This window comes from Cyprinodon tularosa, unplaced genomic scaffold, assembly GCF_016077235.1.
Source record: "Cyprinodon tularosa strain WSP-4 unplaced genomic scaffold, ASM1607723v1 ctg286, whole genome shotgun sequence".
NCBI classification, from domain to species: Eukaryota; Metazoa; Chordata; class Actinopteri; order Cyprinodontiformes; family Cyprinodontidae; genus Cyprinodon; species Cyprinodon tularosa.
This window is the reverse complement of record NW_024038992.1, coordinates 1,494,180-1,514,601: the sequence shown is the minus strand read 5'-3', so window position 1 is coordinate 1,514,601 and position 20,422 is coordinate 1,494,180. Positions and strand designations below refer to the sequence as shown.

Sequence of the window (20,422 nt, the reverse complement as noted above, 5' to 3'; positions counted from 1 at the left end):
TGAACTTCACTGTCTTATATTCCACTTTTACCAGTTTTGCTTAGTAATTAATATAAGAGATTATAAGGCATAATTGTTCAGTTTTAGACATAGTTTTAGCTACACTTGAATAAAAAAAAAAAACATTAACCTCTGAGGAAGAAGAGATGTATTTGACTGGTTGCTTAAGTTTGTAACAAATTGTACAATATATGTCGCCATAATCTGAAAAAGGTTTTTTTTTTTCAACTGCCAAAAGACAACTATCAGGCAGCGGTAATATATCATATTACAATTAAAAGTGGATATTTACATACACTGTATAAATACACAAGTAACCCATTCTTTGTATGGATAGGCAACAAAATAAAATGCCAACACAATGAGTCATTTTTTTAAAAATGGAATTAACATTTCCTCATTGTTTGGTAGCATTGCCTATTTTTAAAGTTGATATTAGAACTTGCCCTGCGATGGACTGGCGACCTGTCCGGGGTGTGCCCTGCCTCTCACCCATTGACTGCTGGAGATAGGCACCAGCACCCCTCGCGATCCCACTCGGGACAAGCGTGTAAGAAAATGGATGGATGGATATTAGAATATTTTTCATAATATTGTGCTGGAATTCCTCCTGAAAAAAATGTGTGATTGAATTGGGTATGAGAATTTCTTTGAGTATTTTTAACAGAATACTATTAAGTCATTTTTTGTATCTCCTGGCTCACAAGCTTTGGACTCTCCGCCCATGTGATTACAAGTCCATTATGTTTCATGGATATTACAACTATTAGCTGCTTAATTAATCTTTTTTAGAAGGTCTTTTGTTTTTGTTTGTGAGTTTATATCACTAAAATATGTTCATCTATGGGGAAGAGAAGCTATTATGTTTGATAATAGGGCAATGGCCGGACAGTCCCAGGGTGTTTATACAGTACTTGCAAATTATTGTTTGAACTGCTTAACATGGAACCTTTCTATTATATGGAAATACAGAAATAAAAAGACAAGCAGTCATGCAAACACACTGACTCATCAGAGCAATAAAAAAAACAAAACTGTTATTGTTAACAACTGTGCCACCATAAAACCTGTCTTTATACAGTGTATGGAAATGTTTTACTTAAACACAGTGTGTTTTTTTTTTCTTTTTCTAAGAGACAGGTTGGTAATGTTTGTAGAGTTCTTAGAAGGTGTATTCCTTGTAAGCAGTGATTTAATTAGTTTTTGTGAAGTAATAATATAATCACTTCACAAAAACTCTAATGTCATCAAAAATAATAATAATTCTGTGGGTCTTTAACTATAAATGTGTACCTCGGCCAATAGAAAGAAAAACACAACACAAACCAGAACTGGTAAAAAAAAAAAAAATCATCTCCTGAATCTGTGGCGTGTTGTTGCACTACAATCCTGCTGCTCATTTAGAAGGATCTAGGTCTTTGATGACAGGTTCTCTGTTTAGGTAGGTGGCCCAGTAGACCAGATTGAAGGTGCCAAACAACACAGGAAACATAATACGGGAGATGCGGTCAATTTTGCTGACGCTGTTAAAGGTTTTCTTGTTCTGTTCAGGCTTCAACTCTGCTATGATCTTGTTGGGCTCGTTCAGAGTGCACTTGGAGATGGTGGGCAGCGTGGAGTCTTTGGTAATGTTGGGCGCATAGTTTGCCACAGCAACAGCATAGGCGTTGTTCTTCTTCATAACAGAAACTTCTTTTTTCTAAATGCAGATTAAAAAGCACGGTAGATTACTTTTTCACCAATAAAACCTTTTCCTGATATGAGGGTTATGTTTCCATTTTATTGAAAATAAAAGATCCAATAATAAAACAAGATCCAAACTTAATACCACAAGAAAGCACTATTAAAACTTAGTTTGAATGAAGAGACTGTGGTTATAGTGAGGAATCAATTTGCAGACAGGTGGAGAGGTGTTACTCAGTAAGTAAAAAGCTTAACAAAAAAGTCTAAAACTAACATGGAGTGATCCAAACAGCATAAACATGACACCAGCATGGCATCGACAAAGCAGTATAAAGTCCTGGGGCAGGGAACAGAAAATGCCAGTCTAAGGCCAACTTTAGGCTGAATATATTCCCTGTCTACTCCATCATTCTTCACAAGTGTTCTGTACGTAAATCCTCACATGTTGTGCATTAATTCTGTTCAGGCACTCAGACAACCCCTCTTTAGTTTGAAGTGTACCTAATTAAATTTAATGACACATTTAGCTAAATTTCATCATTCAACAGCTAGTTGTCTAGGTGGTGTCCTGAAAATGATGGGGGCTATGCTGTAAAGAGAGAGAGAGAGATGGCATACCTCCCACTTTGGATGGTGCAGCCCTCAGCCAAAACAATTAACTTGTCTGCCACTGCTGTGCAGTCATCACAGGCCCTGTCCAGTGCTGAACCTGATTTAAGCTGGGGTGGTACTGTCCAGTGCTGAAATGGCTGGCTCCTTGTCTGCCCCTGCTGTGCAGTCACCACAGGCCCTGTCCAGTGCTGAACCTGATTTAAGCTGGGGTGGTACTGTCCAGTGCTGAAATGGCTGGCTCCTTGTCTGCCCCTGCTGTGCAGTCACCACAGGCCCTGTCCAGTGCTGAACCTGAGTTAAGCTGGGGTGGTACTGTCCAGTGCTGAAATGGCTGGCTCCTTGTCTGCCCCTGCTGTGCAGTCACCACAGGCCCTGTCCTGTGCTGATCCTGATTTAACCTGGAGTGGTTCTGTTCAGTGCTGAAATGGCTGGCTCCTTGTCTGCCCCTGCTGTGCAGTCACCACAGGCCCTGTCCAGTGCTGAACCTGATTTAACATGGGGTGGTACTGTCCAGTCCTGAAATGGCTGGTGCCTTGTCTGCCCCTGCTGTGCAGTCACCACAGGCCCTGTCCAGTGCTGAACTTGATTTAACCCGTCTATCAAATTCTTTCCAATATTTTAGAATTTAATCCTTTGCCATTAGCCAGCACTTCAGACAGGACCCTAACTGCTTCAACAGCGCCCATACGAGGCTCCTCAGGTTCAGCACTGGACAGTGCCTGTGGTGACTGCACAGCAGTTGCAGAGAAGGCGCCAGCCATTTCAGCACTGGACAGTACCACCCCAGGTTAAATCAGGTTCAGCACTGGACAGGGCCTGTGGTGACTGCACAGCAGGGGCAGACAAGGCGCCAGCCATTTCAGCACTGGACAGTACCACCCCAGGTTAAATCAGGTTCAGCACTGGACAGGGCCTGTGGTGACTGCACAGCAGTTGCAGAGAAGGCACCAGCCATTTCAGCACTGGACAGTACCACCCCAGGTTAAATCAGGTTCAGCACTGGACAGGGCCTGTGGTGACTGCACAGCAGGGGCAGACAAGGCGCCAGCCATTTCAAAACAAATGCTCTATGTTGAATAGAAGACATCTCTATTCAAAGAGTTTGTCAGTTAAAGACTATTATTAATTCATCAAAATTCGAAAACCTGGCTGCAACAAGTGTATTAGGTTTGCATTAGTGAGGTAACTCTCCTTGGCTATTTCCATTTCTACATGCCCAGAAATTCTTTACGAGGAGAAGTAACAGCAACTTTTCAGTCTGATTTGTGGATAAGTACAAAGCCAGCTAATAGTTACAACTCTTTTGAACATTTAACTCTAGGTTTTACCCATTCATACTGTAAAGCAGAAAATCACTTCTATTTGTAACTCTGTATGGCCCTTTCTCTCAATGCTTAGATTTTCATACTTAAATGCAGACATAGTCCTTATGTTGGGGGATTTTAAATATCAGGCCAATATGAAGGAGATATCTCAAATGCCACCTTTAATAGTGTCTTAGTCTTAGAGACCTTCTTCAAAGTGCCATAGTGTAGCGATGCTTTCCTGCACAACCTCACCAGCTTGCCATCACAGAATTTGTCTGTCGGTTGGTCATTCTGTTGGTTCAGTCAATTAATTGACCATTCTACCTGTACGCTGCAACATGATAATGCTCCAGAAAGTAAAAGTAAATAAACTAAGAACTAGCTGGAACCAGAAAGTAATAATCCCTGTAAAGAAAGAGTTAAAGCTTAGATCCTCCTTTGATTCTCTAGGGTGATTTGAATGAAGCCAAACATACTAAAGAGAAACCTCAGAGCTGGTAGTGTGAACATTAACAAACTTCTCGGACTGATGTCAGAGACTGATAATGGCTACAGAATTGATTTAGCTGTTTTGATAGAGAGAAACCAAATTGGTACAATTATACTAGCCATTGCTATGTTAAAAAAACCAAAAAATGTTGTTGAAATTAAATGACTGAATAGTCTTTATTTTTCCCATGAATGTATTTACCTTTTCATTGACAACACTTTTTCCATCCCAGGCCCAGCCTCGCTTGGTGAAATAGTTAACTGTAGCAAACTCAATTAGTGCAGAGAAGACAAAGGCATAGCAGACAGCAATGAACCAGTCCATTGCAGTAGCGTAGGCCACCTTCGGCAGAGAGTTACGGGCACTGATGCTGAGGGTTGTCATTGTGAGGACAGTGGTCACGCCTGGGGAAAAAAAAAGGTTTAGTAAAATAAACTAAGTATTTCAATATCTGTTCTCTTATGGGGTTCCATTTGATCCAAAAATGTGTTCATATGTTGGGAAGTGTCCATTTGTGGATGTCTGTATATGTAATGTGTGTATCTGACATGCTTATATAACAGAAGCTCTATATGTAGTGGGTTTATGGGTATATGACCGATGTATATATTGTCTTTGTATGCTGTGTGCATATGTATGTGCAGCCATGAGTCATGTCATGAGTTGTTCACTTTGTCCTTATGTGTTTTAACCAATGTCGTGGAACCTGTCCTATTCTACTGTTGTCATGTGGAATTGTTCTACTGTATTCTCCCTTTGGCGTTACAAAATGTTATCACATGATGTTTTTCTGCCCTTTCATCTGCCTCTGCTGTTACAGTCTGTCATTCTTCCCTGTCGTCCATCATGTCATTTGCCTTGTCACTGTAACAGGGTTATTATAACTTAGGGCTGGGCGATATAGAAAAAAAGCTTATAGATAAAAAAAAATGCATATTGATCGATATCGATAATTATTGAAAAGATTTGAAACCATATTTTATGTGCAGCTCTGCCTGGACTTTTTATAATATTGCTAAATGATTTAATTTTAATAAAAAACACAAACACAGACTTCGAATTAAATCTTTATTTAACCAACTTTTTTAACCATAACAGAATTGTTTTAAAGAAGAATAACTTAAGAGACCTGAGTTATGTTATTAAATACTGACAAAGAATAAACTAAAGTGACCAGAAAAGTGACCAAAATAAATATAACAAATAAATAAATGCCCCCCCCCCCCCCCCCCCCCCCCCCCCCCACCGCCGCCGCCCCCGTTTCCTGCTTTAACCTGAGTTATTACTTTGAAGTTTCTGGCCCCTCAGCATTTTTATCTCAATTGTTAGAACTACGTGGGAAACTGCCCAGAACTGAAAATATATATATATTTTCCGAAGATTCCTCGGAGGCGAGCCGCGCCGGGGCCTACACAGCTCGTACTCCTGCGGGTGTGAGCGGCTGAGATGAAAAAAAAAAGTTGGTTTCGTTATCAGACTGGTTTTCACTGGTTCCCGACACATTTTCCAGATGACTGTGGTTTGTTTTTGGTCCGACTTGCCATGACCGAAATACTGCCAGACTGCCGAACTACAAAAACCTTTCTTTGAAACAATTTCCTCCGCCTCTCCTTGCTGCACAGCTTCATGTGCTCTGTGTTGTGGTTTGAGAGGGCGGCGCTTGGTGACGGCATGCCTGGGTCCGCGATTGTGATTGGTTGGGAGGAAGCAGTGATTAGCATAAACCTACATGCTAGGCTACAATGAGAAGGAAGGAAAACTGCGTTTCTTTTTTATCGAACTTTTATCGACCCTCTTTTTTTTTATTGCGCCACATGTCTATCGATCGATATATATCGTTATTGAATTATCGCCCAGCCCTATTGTAACTAGCTGATGGAACCAGGTAAGATCAGGGGACAGGGGCGTGCATACATAGACACTAGGTGGTGCTAAAGCACTAGGAAGTTTGCCCTTTATCAAAGAAAATGCCCTTTTGAAACTCGTTTTTTTTTTTTATTATTATTAATATTATTAAGATTTTACTGAGGTCGGTTTTGAAATGATCTTTTGAAAACCTGAGCCATTAAAAACGACTGAAACAATGCCCCGAAATGAGCCACTTCCTTGCGAACACCCGACCAGCCTATCTCTCTTCCTTTGTCACGTGAACTCGCGCGGTCGCCCGCATGGCATGCATCATAGCGTCTTCAGATAGCAGGAACGGTCGCTGACAGGCTGCTTCTCCCGTGCCCCATTAGCCAGGTAATATACAGATCAATCAAAATCATTTTGTTGTGCATTAAAATGTCTCATTCAGCAGCACCAAACACGCATTTTTGCTGACTGGTCACCTGATAAACTAGTTGTCTCCTTGTAAGATGCTATTTTACTTTTTATATTTTATATCCATATGTTTATCTTAAGTGTGTATATATTTGTCTATTTTATTGCACGACGTATACCCACAGTTTTTAGATTTTTTTATAATTTTATTTACCTATTCCATATTATATGTTTCATGTTGCACGATTGTACCACAAAAAATTCCTAGTTTGTGAACTCCTTCACTAAAAATGGCAATAAACCTGATTCTGAAAGTTTTACACTGTAGCCCAAGTCAATGACGGATAACGTAAGGACGACCACATAGGCTACAAATAATTCCGGTAGAGTTTGCAATTGCAAATACGGAAGAGGATTAGGGCCGCTGAAAAAAAAAGAAAATAGGTTAACTGATTTTTAGATTTTATTTCTGTTTAGTATGGGAAAAAAGTCAGTATTCTGACTTTAATCCCAGAATTCTGACTAAATTCTGACATAAAGTCAGAATTCTGAGATTAAAGTCAGAATTCTGAGAAAAAAGTTAGAATTCTGACTTTTTTCCCATGTTAAACTGAAATAAAATTTAAAAATCAGTTAACTTTTTTTTTTTTCAGTGGCCCTAATCCTCTTCTGTACAAATCTATGTGTTAAGACAAACATTTTCTGTTGTATAGGTTTTGTTAGGCAACATAAATTCACACATTTTGGTCTCTTTATTGTCTTAATTGTATATTGATTTAGTAATTGCAGCACAATGCCAAGAAAGGACGGTTAATCGTATTGAAAAATCTTAAAAGCTGTTCACATTTTATTTTTAAGTGGTTTGTACAAAATCAGCAGGTATTAAAATCGCTATTATTTTGTAGGCTACCATAAGTCATATCCACGTGACAAGACTTCCAGTCATGTTTTCCTAATAGCCCATTATTTAAACTAATGTGGCATATTTTGTAAAGCTATTATTATTAATATTATTATTATAATTATAATTATTATTATTATTATTGTCATGATGGTTATTATTAATACATTGTAGCCAGTCACAGCAGGGAAGCTCTATACCATCAACATCTACCAGGACAGGAGATGAGGAAGAGTTCAGGGAAGACACAGAGACAGAAAAAGACCAGGATGAGGGAGAACAGATGGATGAGGGAGAACAGGGAGATGAGCCAGATGAAAGAAGTACGCTTTAGTCTGTTCTGTTGGTGGTGTGACTTTTTTCCATTGAAAACTCACGTTTAGAGAATGTTACAAATAAAAGTCAAATTTCATTCAACATGCGTGTATTTTTTTTTGTAATTAAGTGTTCCACGTGAGCTTAAAAGTGCCCTCCCCCCCTCCTGAGCACCTGCCCCCCAAAATGTCTGTGCACGCCTCTGTCAGGGGACAACACTGCCTGACAGAAGTGAGAACGGGGAACACGGCAGGTTGCAACGAGCTGTTTGAATGATCCGTGAACACATTTTTTGCCCAATTGGACCAATACAAGTACAGTGTTTTGACAGCTTATTATAATCAATGTTTTAATTTAAACTTTTTTTTATCGTGATATGGATAGTGGGTGTTTGATTGTCCAGTCAACATGTTTTGTCCAAAGCTTGCCACCATGAAATCTAAACTCTCACTGAGCTACATCAAAGAATCAGGAAGGGTCAATTTTGGTCATCAGCATTATAAAAAGAAAGCTAAAAGGTTTGTGCCTACATTTTGTCCATTTTAGCCAAGTAATTTAATTTGGGACTGTTTGGTAGATCAGCTTTGCACATATTTGTTTGCACAAGTTATTATAAAGGAACTAATTAAAGATCAGGCCCATAGTCTATTATTTACTGTTTATGTTTTATAGTCCTAAGCAGTACAGCTCAGGGCTGCTTAACCCGTCCACAAGACCTTCCTCTCTTCTCTTTCCTCATTTTCTTCTCTATCAGGTGAAGATCTTGGTGAGAAATAACCTGCATTATCATAGTTGGAAATGCTCTGCTTGCTATGTTTGTATTCCCCACATGCAATTACAAGTGATACTCACACAAGAGGGCTTTAAATATGTTATCTCAATATATTGGAAGTCATCAAGTCATTTTTTGGTTGTTTTTTTTTGCAACTGTTAGGTGGGCCTTTCTGTTTCTTTTCTGTCTACAGTGCCTTGTGCCTTTAACCCTCATGAACGTCATATTACATCCAACAATATTAGTGTGATGATGATTTAAATTATATTGCATCTGACTAAATGAGTAATTAAAACACCTCGACTCCTTTTATTAGGCCAAAATTGGTTGGTCAGTCACATTGTCATATTAGGTCAGGTTGGTTTGGATGGTAATTTCTAAACTGTTCTTTTCTTGATTACATAGAGAATTAAGAATACATGAAGACACTGTTATTTATATTGGATTTTTATAAAAAAAAAAAAAATGATACATCTTTTTATAAGAAATACATGAAGAGGAATTTAATATTAATCCTAACTTTCTTGACAGCTGCCCATCTGTATTTATATCCGTATATTTCAATTCCAGTTTTCTGTAGTTTAATTACTTAAAATCCACCATTTTTGGTGGGAAACTATAATTTCAACATAAGAACTGCACAACAAACCCAAATTTCAGTTGAATAGCTATCATTGTGATTCAGTGAATTGCTGAGGCAGCTGCTGTTCTGCCTCCCTGTAGTGCACAATCTTCAGCAGAAACTTTTGCAGTGTTTGAATGTGCTTTCATTTTCCTCTTCACGTAAAAAACCTCAACTTTTAAAGAAGAAGAAAAACACTTTTAAATAACTATAACCCCTTTGCTTTTGATTTGATATGTGAAGTGATATGGTTGTTAACATCTGGAATTTATTACAGTTTTAAAATGTCTCTTTAAATATTTCAGAAAATATGATCTCCAACTTAAAATGTCATATTTCAAGTAACAAATATAAAGGTTCCAAAACTCACCAAATACAGTTCTAGCTGGCACCGATTCCCTATTGAGCCAGAAGGAGACCTGGGAGAGGATGACGGTCATGATGCAGGGCAGATACGTCTGAATTACGAAGTATCCGATCTTCCGTTTCAGGTGGAAGTGAGCTGTCATTACTGTGTATTCACCTGAGAGCAACAGGAATACACATGTCCACCTTGCATATTAAAAAAAAATCTTATATTAAGAACAGAAATGACAAACATGCAGAAAATAATGATAATTGTTTGATTATTCCACCTGGTCTTGATATAATTGTTACTGTTGTGTTTGATATGATTACTCTTTACTTTGACATATTTACAGCTACTGTTTGCAGGAAATGTACTCGGCTGTTCTGTGCCTAGTGCATTAAACACACATTGATATGATTTGCACCCTTCAGTCACCTTGTTTGCTGCAACAATTTGAAAACAAGAAAATTTAATCTCATGAAAAGAGAGTTTATAAAAGAAAACACTCCAGGAGATGAGAAATCTGTTAGCAGGAGACTTTAAAAATTAAGTTATGAAGATCCCTTTTCCTCCCATCATGTAGTAATAGTGCTGGATATGCCATAGATGAATCACAGGCTAAAATATTTAGCAAATATCTGAATATTTTAAAAAGACATCTTAAAAAAGGAAATAAATCAATTAATCACATGGGTCTGCACCGGGAAAAAGACCACCACAACTGAATTCAAACTCTACATTTAAACCTGCAACACATTTAGGACTACATGAGGCAATTGGGTCAATGTGTATATAGGGAGGGCTAAGTATTTCTAAAATGTAGATTGTTAGGTCCCCAGGTGAAAAGCAGAAGTTAAAATGATTTAAAAAATATTTTCCTTAAAACAAAATTATAATAGGTTTTGTCCCTTTAGAGAGCATAATCTCAAATGACCACAAGAGTCATATCAGTCTCTGAACCCTGAGACTGTTCTGTATCAAGAACCATTAGTTATTAACAGTTGATTTTAATGGAAAACTTTGATCACATCTTAGAATGTTTAATATTGGGGCTAAATCTTTGCTCATCAGAACAAGGCTTTATATTATTTTTTTCAAGAGGGAAGGTTCACTTCTTCGGTGTTAGAGGCATTGGGAATAGACCATAATAGAATGGAAGACATTCAGTCTGTTGGCAACAGCAAGTCTTGACAAAACAGATGCTGGTACGAAGTTTAAATTCTCTTGTTAAAAGCTAATTTCCAGTTTTATGTTTGTAGAAAACTCAGCCAGGAGTTAGGGGGGAAAAAGGTGCATGTAGGACCACATTTTACATCATCATAATGGAAAAGTAGTGGCTGCAAAGGTTTTTTTCAAATGCATTGCTTTGCATAAAGAGCGTACAATATTCTGATTTATCCTAAATAGAGAGTGGTAGATATACCAGAAAGGAAAATTTCAATGAGAACAGGCCTGTGCGGTTAGAACCCTTAAGTTTGTTGAAATCTAGATCTAGCCCAAATAACAGTTAAAATAGTTTCTTTAAATTGGCTTTTAGGTGTGGAAACAAATACTACAACATTTGAACAGCTTCCAAGAAAATTTTTTTTCATATTTCTAACTTGGGAATTCATGCATATTGAAAGAAACTGGTATAGTGTAAAAACCATACGAGAATCCCCTGGTTCATGATTTGGCATTAAAGCTGACATTCTGTTTGTCTGATAAGGTAGTGTGTATGGAGCTTACCAGTGCTGGATTTAATAGTCTCCTTTCCAACAGTCTGACCCACCAAGTCATACTGGTTGAGCCTGGATCCATCATCAGCCACATCTACTGACTGAGAGGCATTTCTTGTCCAGATGTAAGTTACCTCTGTCTTAGTGTAGGCATCTAATACAGAGATAAAACACATATTGCAAAACGGCACATCAGAAATATTAATACAAATATGTATTAGTATTGAGCTCTCCGAAAAGAGCACCTTAAACCATTATTATTTCTATAATCCATTTTCTACAGATTAGTTCAAGTTACTCGTTCCTTTACACTGGAATATATACAAAATATTTGATGCAGTATAATGTGCATGCTGTAGACAGTAGAGTATATATATATATATATATATATATAGTATATTTTGTATGCCTGTCTGCAAAAATGTATATGTAATATAAGCGTTATGTTGGCTGGATTTCTATGTGATCTCCATGTAGAGCGTGGCTCTGGCGTAAAAGTGAGGCGGGCAAGGGAAATTAAATGAGGCAAATACCACAATTTTGCCAAATTCTGCAAAATTAAGGCGCTTCTGTTCCTTAACTCTGTGAGTTGAAAATCTTTTTTACATCAGCATCATGAAATCCAGTCAGGGACTAGATGTGGCATTGACCCACAGTGAACGATGTAGCGACGGGAACATTTTTAAACCATATTGGAAGACAGGGAAAATAATGTTGAAAAAGGAAGGGGAATGCTTCTAAGAGGTTTGTTGGTGGTTTAAAAAAAAGCCTTTTAATTTATTCCTAGAAGGACTGTTTCATCATTCAACTTTCAGTACAGACACCGGCCAGCCGCTGGCTTCTCTACTCTGCTCAGTCCTCCGCTGTTCTCCTTCCATTTCCCGCAATTAACCAGGTATACCCACAGCTGTTCCTCAAAGGCAGCTGGCCTGTAGATTTTAGAGGTTTCCCTGATTCAGCATACCTAATTTCTATCAAAATCTGATTAACAGGCTTTTGCTAAACTGCAAAAACCTGTTAATGCCTTGTCTGTTCTCCCGAACTCCCACTGTGGTTACTTAGCTCCAGAGGGAGACATGACTGGAATGCTACAAGCCACTACTCACTGTATTCAATTTGTATCATCACCATTCAATATTCTGTACATTTCAACACTTACAGCTGCCAAACTTGAGAGGACACGAATGTGAGTCCATCGGGAAGTCCTCCAGATGCATGGGACATTCAGCCTGAACGGTCAACCTGGCAAGAAACACAAATATCTCTATAAAGCTGATGTTTGGAAGTCAAGTTTTACATGCTGTTGCAGCAGCAAAAAAAAGGCTCAATGACTTTGGGCATCATGGTAGGTATGGTATGGTATGGTATGGTATGGTATGGTATGGTATGGTATGGTATGGTATGGTATGGTATGGTATGGTATGGTATGGTATGGTATGGCATGGCATGGCATGGCATGGCATGGCATGGTATGGTATGGTATGGTATGGTATGGTATGGTATGGTATGGCATGGCATGGCATGGCATGGCATGGCATGGTATGGTATGGTATGGTATGGCATGGCATGGCATGGTATGGTATGGTATGGTATGGTATGGCATGGCATGGTATGGTATGGTATGGTATGGTATGGTATGGTATGGTATGGTATGGTATGGTATGGTATGCCAAGAAAGAAGACTAAGCATAACCCCAAAATAGTTTGATTGTTAAAGGTGTCATCACCCATAAATTTTATTTTACAATCTGCATGTTGGTGTGGAGCCTCAGTTAAAACCTGCTGGATAATTCAGAGTGTATAGGTGGATTTTTTTCTTTTGTGTGTCACGGGGGAAGCTGACAAGAGCACTCTCTTTACAGAGTGTAATTTTGAGCCTCCTTCCTTAATTTACATAATTTCTGGAAGGGTGCTTAAGCCACACTTGCTATCACCACTACCATTTTTATTCCGCGGAAAAGGGTTGAATCCAAAAATCATGTTGCTGCCTGTAACTTTTTACCTAATGTAAACAATTGGAAAAGCGATAGTAAACAAACGAAGGCAAACAGCTGATGTTGCTAACACTACACCAACAACAGATGAGTCACATTTTCATGCCTACCTCCAAATGAGCTCTACTTAAATAATTTTTATCCCAAAACTCCATAAAAAAAATGTGAAGACAGTTTCAGAAGGACTGAATGTATAAATCCCAGTTGATGACTATTTAAACAATATATTGTCATGGTGGAGCTCCTGACATGTCTGAGCCTTTGATATTAGGATCTCTGTGGTTTTGCTGTTTTTCTGGTGTGAGATTCCTTTGACACAGGGGAACCTCTGTTAGAGGCTGAGCCGACCCGTGTTGCCGCACACTTCAGAAGATTTCTTGATGAAGATGACTAGCGTGTATATCAGAAGGCCAAGGATCATCTTTCTTTTTGCCGGACGATTATCGCTGAAGATATTCCAGCTCTCTCATTCCATATCTCTCAAGTAAGCAAATCAATCAGTCATCACTTGTCATCAACCAAGTCTGCTTTATCCCCTCAGACCAGCCAGGAAGTTCAACTGACTTCCTGCGGTTCTCTGCTTCCATATTCTTGTAGCTTCATAAAGATAATGTTAAAACTCACTGGTTTTCCATTCCATTTTATTCTGGATGTGGGTCAAAAAACTGTCAATTTTTAGATAGATATCAGTACTAGGACTGAAAGCAAAGCAGGTAGAATCCACCTAAAGTGTAGATAGAAGAGTATAGTCCTTAAATTATCCCCATATGACTTACAAAACAAAAACTCAGATATGCTGCCACCTTTAAGGTCAGTAGATGCCTTTGGCAAACAGATGCTTTCTGTCTGAGCCAGCAACCCATACTTAGGTTTCTGTCTGCTAGATCATGGGGTAAGATCCTGCATTTAAATATCCTTTTTATATTCAAATCTGTGGTTCAGGAAAACATTCTTAATAAAATTTAAGCTTCCCTTGTTTTAATTAAAATTCTATATGAATTACAAAAATCCTAAAAATAGTCCTTTCTTTCACAGGTCTGCAACCACAACGAATCCAACCTCAGATACAAGACAGATGATACAGATGATGGATGCCTTCATTTATCTAAAAAATACGCCTGTCACGGTCTTGGTTCTGATAAGTTTTCTTTTGACTATTCATTTTTACTTTGCTCCATGTTTTATAGTTTTAAGGTTTAATTCCTATTTTGTTTTGTTTTCTGGATATATTTGAGTTCTTAGGTTTTTCTTTGTTGCCCTCTTGTGTTGGTTTCATTTTCCCTAGCTCCTTTTTAGAAACCTCTGTTTACACCTGCTCCCAATCAGCTCGTTAGTCCTGCCTTTGTTCAGTCAGCCATAAATACTCTCCCTGTGCAGTTCCTCGTGCTTGTTTTCCCTGATGTCTCCATTGTTCTGGTTTGTTTTACATTTGCATTTTGAATTTTTGGATTCTTGCCTCATTTTTATTGTGAACATTCAATTAAATCTTCAAGAAACTCATCTCTGCCTACCTGCCTCTGCATTTGGGTCCTCAAAACCTCAACCTAACTGTGACAACACCAGTGTAAAAAATCAGATAAAAAGCTAATTCCACTCTTGTTGCTGGCATAGGAAAGAGAACATGCTACAGATAAAACACAGTGCATATCTGATAATCATGTAACCACCTCTATAAAATCATGAATTAGGATGTTAGAAAATGCCGGAACAGAAAAATATCAACAACTTCAAAATCCATTATCTTCATAATAAATCTTAGATAAGTTAATGGGCTATTTTCAAACTATGAATTCTATGATTCTATGAATATAATTGCTATTCACACATGAAAAAGATATAAACAGCTGCCAGACTACTAAGGACAAGGCAAATTTTCTTACAAGCTTGACCACCCAAGCCACATAAACTGTGTTTGGTGCATTTTTGTTTTGAAAAAGCTTCTTCAGTATTCACTGAATTTTCTCACAATTCAAAAAATAGGGAAAACTGAACTAAAGTTGGAGTGTTGTTACTTCATAACATTATTTTTCATAACATTTTGTGGGAGACGGAGTGTAAGCACAAAACCCACAAATTCACACAAACAACATGAAAACGCTGAAACGATTCCACTCTGGGGCTCCAACCTAAGATCTTCTTGCTGCAATGCAACAGCACTACCAACGGCTCCACTATGCAGGCAGTTCATTGTAATATCACTCAAGTAAAAGTGAAAACGACGTTGCAGTTTAAAAATGTCTTAAAGTCCTGTTTTTTTAAGTTTACACAAATAAATTCTGAGTAAATGTAACTAGTTAAAACACTGGTAAATGAGTCATGAAGGGGACCAAAAATGGTCATGAAGCGGAAAGTAAAAAATGACTAACGTTATGGCTTTTGAAATGTTTGAATGAGAAAATCTCTGAAGGAAAATGTGCCAAAATGCTTGCAAAGTAGCAAATAAGTGAACATATTCAGAAATGGTTTTCTTTGGAAAGATTATACTGTTCTTTATACTACAGAACTTCAGTCAAATGCCAAGTCCTGTTACAAGACAATGATCATCAGTCCAGCAGTAATTTTACAACAGAATGGCTAAAAAAAAAAAAACAAGGCACTGAAATACTCCAGTCAAATAATGATTTACATGTAGTGATATTATGCAATTTATTATCACTACAGTAGCAGCCATTCAAAATAGCCCTTCCCAGTCAAACACCAGCCAAATGGAAGCCCACTTCCCTGCAACTCTTAGCATAATCCCGCCACTGGAGTAACCCACTCCTTCTCCTGGGCTTGCATATTTCTTTTCTCTGACTCCACCCCTTCACTGAATAACAAGGGTCTAACCAGGAGAAGGTGCTTCTCTTTAGATCTTAATGTCCACAAATCATGACAGCAAGAATATTTTAGTACAAAGATTGACATTAAAGAAGAAATTGTAGGGGACCATCCAAGTACCACCCAAGGGCTCATCAAGGAAAGTGGAGAAATTTTCAATGGCTACTATTGTAGGTACAAAATAAAGAAAATTAACAAATTCAAAAGAAAAATTATCTTATCCAAACTGATTATACCAATCCATATGCCTCAAACAACCCTGCAAATCTTTACAATTTAAAAATAAAATAAAGATATATTTAACAACTGCATTTGATTTCTGGAAACAGATACGTCTAAAAACTGTTTATTAGAACATCTAATGCATTAAAAAAAGAATAATAACCCAAAGAACAGGCATAAGCCTTATGTATTAAGAGGCTGAAATCAATTAAGTAGTAGCTAACCACCAACACTAAAAAAACTCCAGCTTGAAACCACACCGATACATTTAAAATTACAAACAAAGTCCGCTACCTCATGGTGTAAAGAAGCGTTCCGTTCTCCATGATCCTCAGAAGCTTGTTGGGCATGGTCATGTTGTGTGCCACAGACTTTTTGCCATTATGAAAGAAGGTGTCAGGGGTCCAAATCTTACTGGCCATCAAGTTGTTGAGCGGAAGGGTGTTCATTGGTCCATGAAACTTCAGCCTCTCGTCTAACCAGCTCTGACGGAAGAAGACATCCACTGTGTATTCCTGAAAGAAGAGCAGAGCAGAAAATCACATTTTACTAAGGCATATTTTCTAAAGGAATGACAGAAAAACACTTGGATCATGAAACATTTGAAAAAAAAATAATAATCTAAAGCTAAACGTAAAATGGCAAGAAACCTTAGAAATGTGCTAGATCCCCTTCAATTTGATATTTTAGGATTTTTGTTTAAAATACTGAAGTTTCCCAAAAATTAGCAACAGTAGTTTGAAATGTTCTATACATTTATGAAGTCATGGAGTAGATATTTTGAGGGCACTTAATAAAACAGTATAAATATTTTGTTTATAAATAATACAAATAAAATAATAACAAACATATTGTATACAGCTCCAGCAGAAGGATTTGACTCAATGAATAAAGTATAACTCTTTATTTCCCTTATATCAGCTAGGTTTAGAATGCAGCAGCATAAAGAATATGAAAGACCATCTAAGTGTAAGTGTTTAGTCTAAGAGTTGCATTATAGTTCAGGTGTTTACTGTACTGCAAAAACCTTCTACATATGGATGGTTCACATGATTCTAGAACGTTCCTTAAAATTAAAAGAAGTAACTGATTTGATCAATAATGTCCTTCCTGACCAGTTTTGCTGTCAGGCTGAGCTTTTTGTGAGATCACAGCTTGACATAGAATGACACCTGGTTGTCTCCAGCTACATCTGTCAGTGTCAGATCCAGCTGTTGCCGGAGGCGAGTGCCATCCCAGGTTAACATCAACACCAAGGAAATCGTCTCCTTCGTCTGAGAGGAAGCTTCTCCACTTTGCTCTGTTTCCTCTTATTACTCCAAAGCAGGAAATAACTTTTTTTCCAAAAGAAGACTCCCTTTAGCTTACAGCAGTCAGCTTTGGAGACTAAATCCTATTTAAAGTGGAAATGAAACAGTTAACAGAAAAAACTAAATTCATGAGATTGTGACTTACTATCATCAATACTTATATTACAAACGTGGAAAATATAAATGTAAAAAAAAAATGAAGCATTTTTTTATAATTTGTTTGCAAGGACGCTACCGTGTTGCTGTACTAAAAGCGGTTATGTAACAGGGTTGGTTGACGCTTCATTTGGCAGTTAAATAAATTGATAAAACCAGCTATACATCACAACCATACAGTAAAAATCTTAAGACATTTAGTATGATGGAAGACAAAGCTGAAAGGACACTCAAGCATCTAAATAACATTGCTTATGCTATGGAGCCCATTTTGGGAGTGACTCCAGCCGTAGTAAGGAGAGAAGAGGTACTGTAGTTTTGGAGCATGGGTTCTGACTATCCCTGCTACCTGACAAAGCACCGGTTGTGGAGATAATCTAAACCAGAGGGCTTTTGAGTCTGGTAGGTAAAAGTCCATGGTCCAGCCAGCTAAAGCCTGAAGCTGTTCTGAGTCTTTTTAATTTCACTGCTCATAAGCTGGGCTCTACTGACCGGGAAACAATGCTTCTTTTTTTCTGTTACGTTTATATTTTTCACATTTTTAATATAAGTATTGATAATAGTAAGACACAATCTCATGAATTAAATTACTTTGGTTAACTTTTTTATTTCCACTTCAAACATACCAACAACTCTTTCTGAGAAATGAAGCTGAAGAGAAAGTTCAATCTGGTTCAGTCTTCCATATCAAGAGGAGCGTACGTTGATACCCACTTATTGCTTCCACTACTTTTACAAATGTTACACATCAGATTCCTTAAACGTTTTTGAATTCAGTAAATAAGCCACATAAACCCAAGTTGTTCACCTGTGCATAAGTGAGCTCACATTCCCCAGAAATGTAAATCCGCCTATCATCACCCTTATAATGCCACACAATGCATTGCCATGCTGTCAGATTTGTTCATTTATGGAAATATCTTATTCAAGAAAAACAAAAATGCTTTTCACTACTTTGCGCATCATCAGTGCCTCCTCCTACTCCACATCATCTGCACACTTACCACTCTGTGCACCATCAATGCATTTCACCAATCAGCGCATCCTTAGCAATTCCCTTCCTACTGTAATTTCCTTCCTACTTTGGCGCTTCTTCAGTGCATTTTCTTCCAACTGAGGGCCCTAACTGCGCTCATCCCACTCGTATCATCAGTGCATTTCACCACTCAGTGCATCAGAAGTTCATTTCACCACTCAGTGCTCCATCTGCGCATCTCTGCAAGAGTCACTAGACATTCTTTTGGGGCTCGCTATAATCATCCCTTCAGGTAAGTCTCCTCCATAACCACGCCCTCCTTTATTTACACAAATTTCTTCCCTTCCCTCCCTGGCTTGGGGGTCCAATCTTCTAGCTTGGCCCTAGCACTCTTTTTAGGGGGGAAGACTGCTCTAATCCTCTTCCTAGGTTACACACCTGAAGGAATGTCAATTCTCTGCATCAAAGCCTTCTGCCGGGGCCCGAGCACCAAAAATCTTATTCCATTTAGGTCAATATCTGTATATCTTCTTCTCTTTCCTTGAAATCCAGTCGGCCTTGACATATGGTCGCTCACACTGTGCCTGGTTCCACTGGAGGTTTCTTCCTGTCTATGCATGCATGTTCGGTGTGATGGATTGCAGGCTTACTGGATAAAAACTGAACCTCCCCACATATTCAGCCAAAAACCCAAAGGACTCCGCGGAAGAGGAACAGTGGACGATCAGGAGACGAGACAAACACAAAAACCCTCTTTCCACTGGCTGCCAGGATCCAGGACATGAACCATAAACTAAAACTGAAACGACAGACTGACAGAAAGACAAGAAATTATCTGGCACTGAATGCTCAGGCTGAACTGAATATAAACCAGAGGAAACAGGTGAGAGGAATAAATTATAATTGAGGCAGGGAGGGAAAACGACAGGTGAAAGAGATTACTAATTAAGGCCAGATCATGACACAGGCCAGATCATGACACCTATCTTGGCCAGGTCTCCCTTGCAAAAGAGATTTTTAATCTCAATGGGTATTACCTGGTTAAATAAAGGATAAATAAAAAAATAAATAAATGTTGGTTTTAAAATATTGGCTATGAAGTTTTCTTTCATGATCTTAAATTCGTAGTTTTGTACTTTGTGTGTGGCACTGCAATTTTTAAACAGCACTTGCAAATATAATTTTTAGGGAATGAAGTATATAGATACAATATGACCCACCTGATAAGATATCCATCTATTATCATCAGATAAATAGAGCTATTCCTCTTAATATTGTACAAACCATTGAAATACTGACTGTGTCTTTTTCGCCGATGATTCCAATTGTGCACTGAGATAATAGAATGTCCCGAGAATGTATAGCCCCCTACTTTTCAACATGTACTACAAATATTCCTTTAACATCCCGGTACATTCCTGTCAATTCCAAAATGCTTTTTGCCAAGAAAATGCAGCAATTTCCTGGTTAGCTTTGTAAAGCAGCCCTGCATGCATCCTTTTAAAGGAGCTCAAATAAACCAGTAAAGACAAACATCCAAAAACAGTCATGCAGAAATATCAGCAGGGGGGGGCATCCATGCAGAAGGATGTGTATCAGAGCAGAGCTATCAGAGACACTGAGAGGAAATACACACTGTGTTGGACAGCAATTATCCGCTGCAATTTTGATAGAGACATGAGCATGTATTAAATATGAGACACATTCTCTTCTTCCTTTGAAGGTGCGGTCTCAATCACAGCCACTTCCATCTCTGTGCTCTGTGTCACTTAAATATTTGAGGAGAGCCAGGTGGGTTCAGTGAATCGGCTCAGATTGTAGTGGAGGCAAAATGGAAGGCTTTTAAGACAGGAAGGAGGTTTTTTGTGGATTTGATGTGGAGAAATGCAGCTGTATAAGAAGGGTCTCCC

General features: G+C 38.3%; 1 protein-coding gene across 1 annotated transcript in view; it reads right to left on the bottom strand.

The window, feature by feature from the left end:
* Positions 1-567: 567 nt before the first annotated feature.
* gabra2a (gamma-aminobutyric acid type A receptor subunit alpha2a) overlaps positions 568-20,422 on the bottom strand; it is a 37,679-nt gene continuing 17,824 nt past the window's right edge. Inside the window, exons 5-10 of the mRNA XM_038290662.1 lie at positions 16,365-16,585; positions 12,194-12,276; positions 11,045-11,188; positions 9,338-9,490; positions 4,294-4,496; positions 568-1,699 (exon numbers count right to left, since the gene is read on the bottom strand). Coding sequence (XP_038146590.1) covers positions 1,397-1,699; positions 4,294-4,496; positions 9,338-9,490; positions 11,045-11,188; positions 12,194-12,276; positions 16,365-16,585 — 1,107 coding nt within the window. The 3' untranslated portion in view covers positions 568-1,396. The remainder of the gene's footprint in view (positions 1,700-4,293; positions 4,497-9,337; positions 9,491-11,044; positions 11,189-12,193; positions 12,277-16,364; positions 16,586-20,422) is intronic.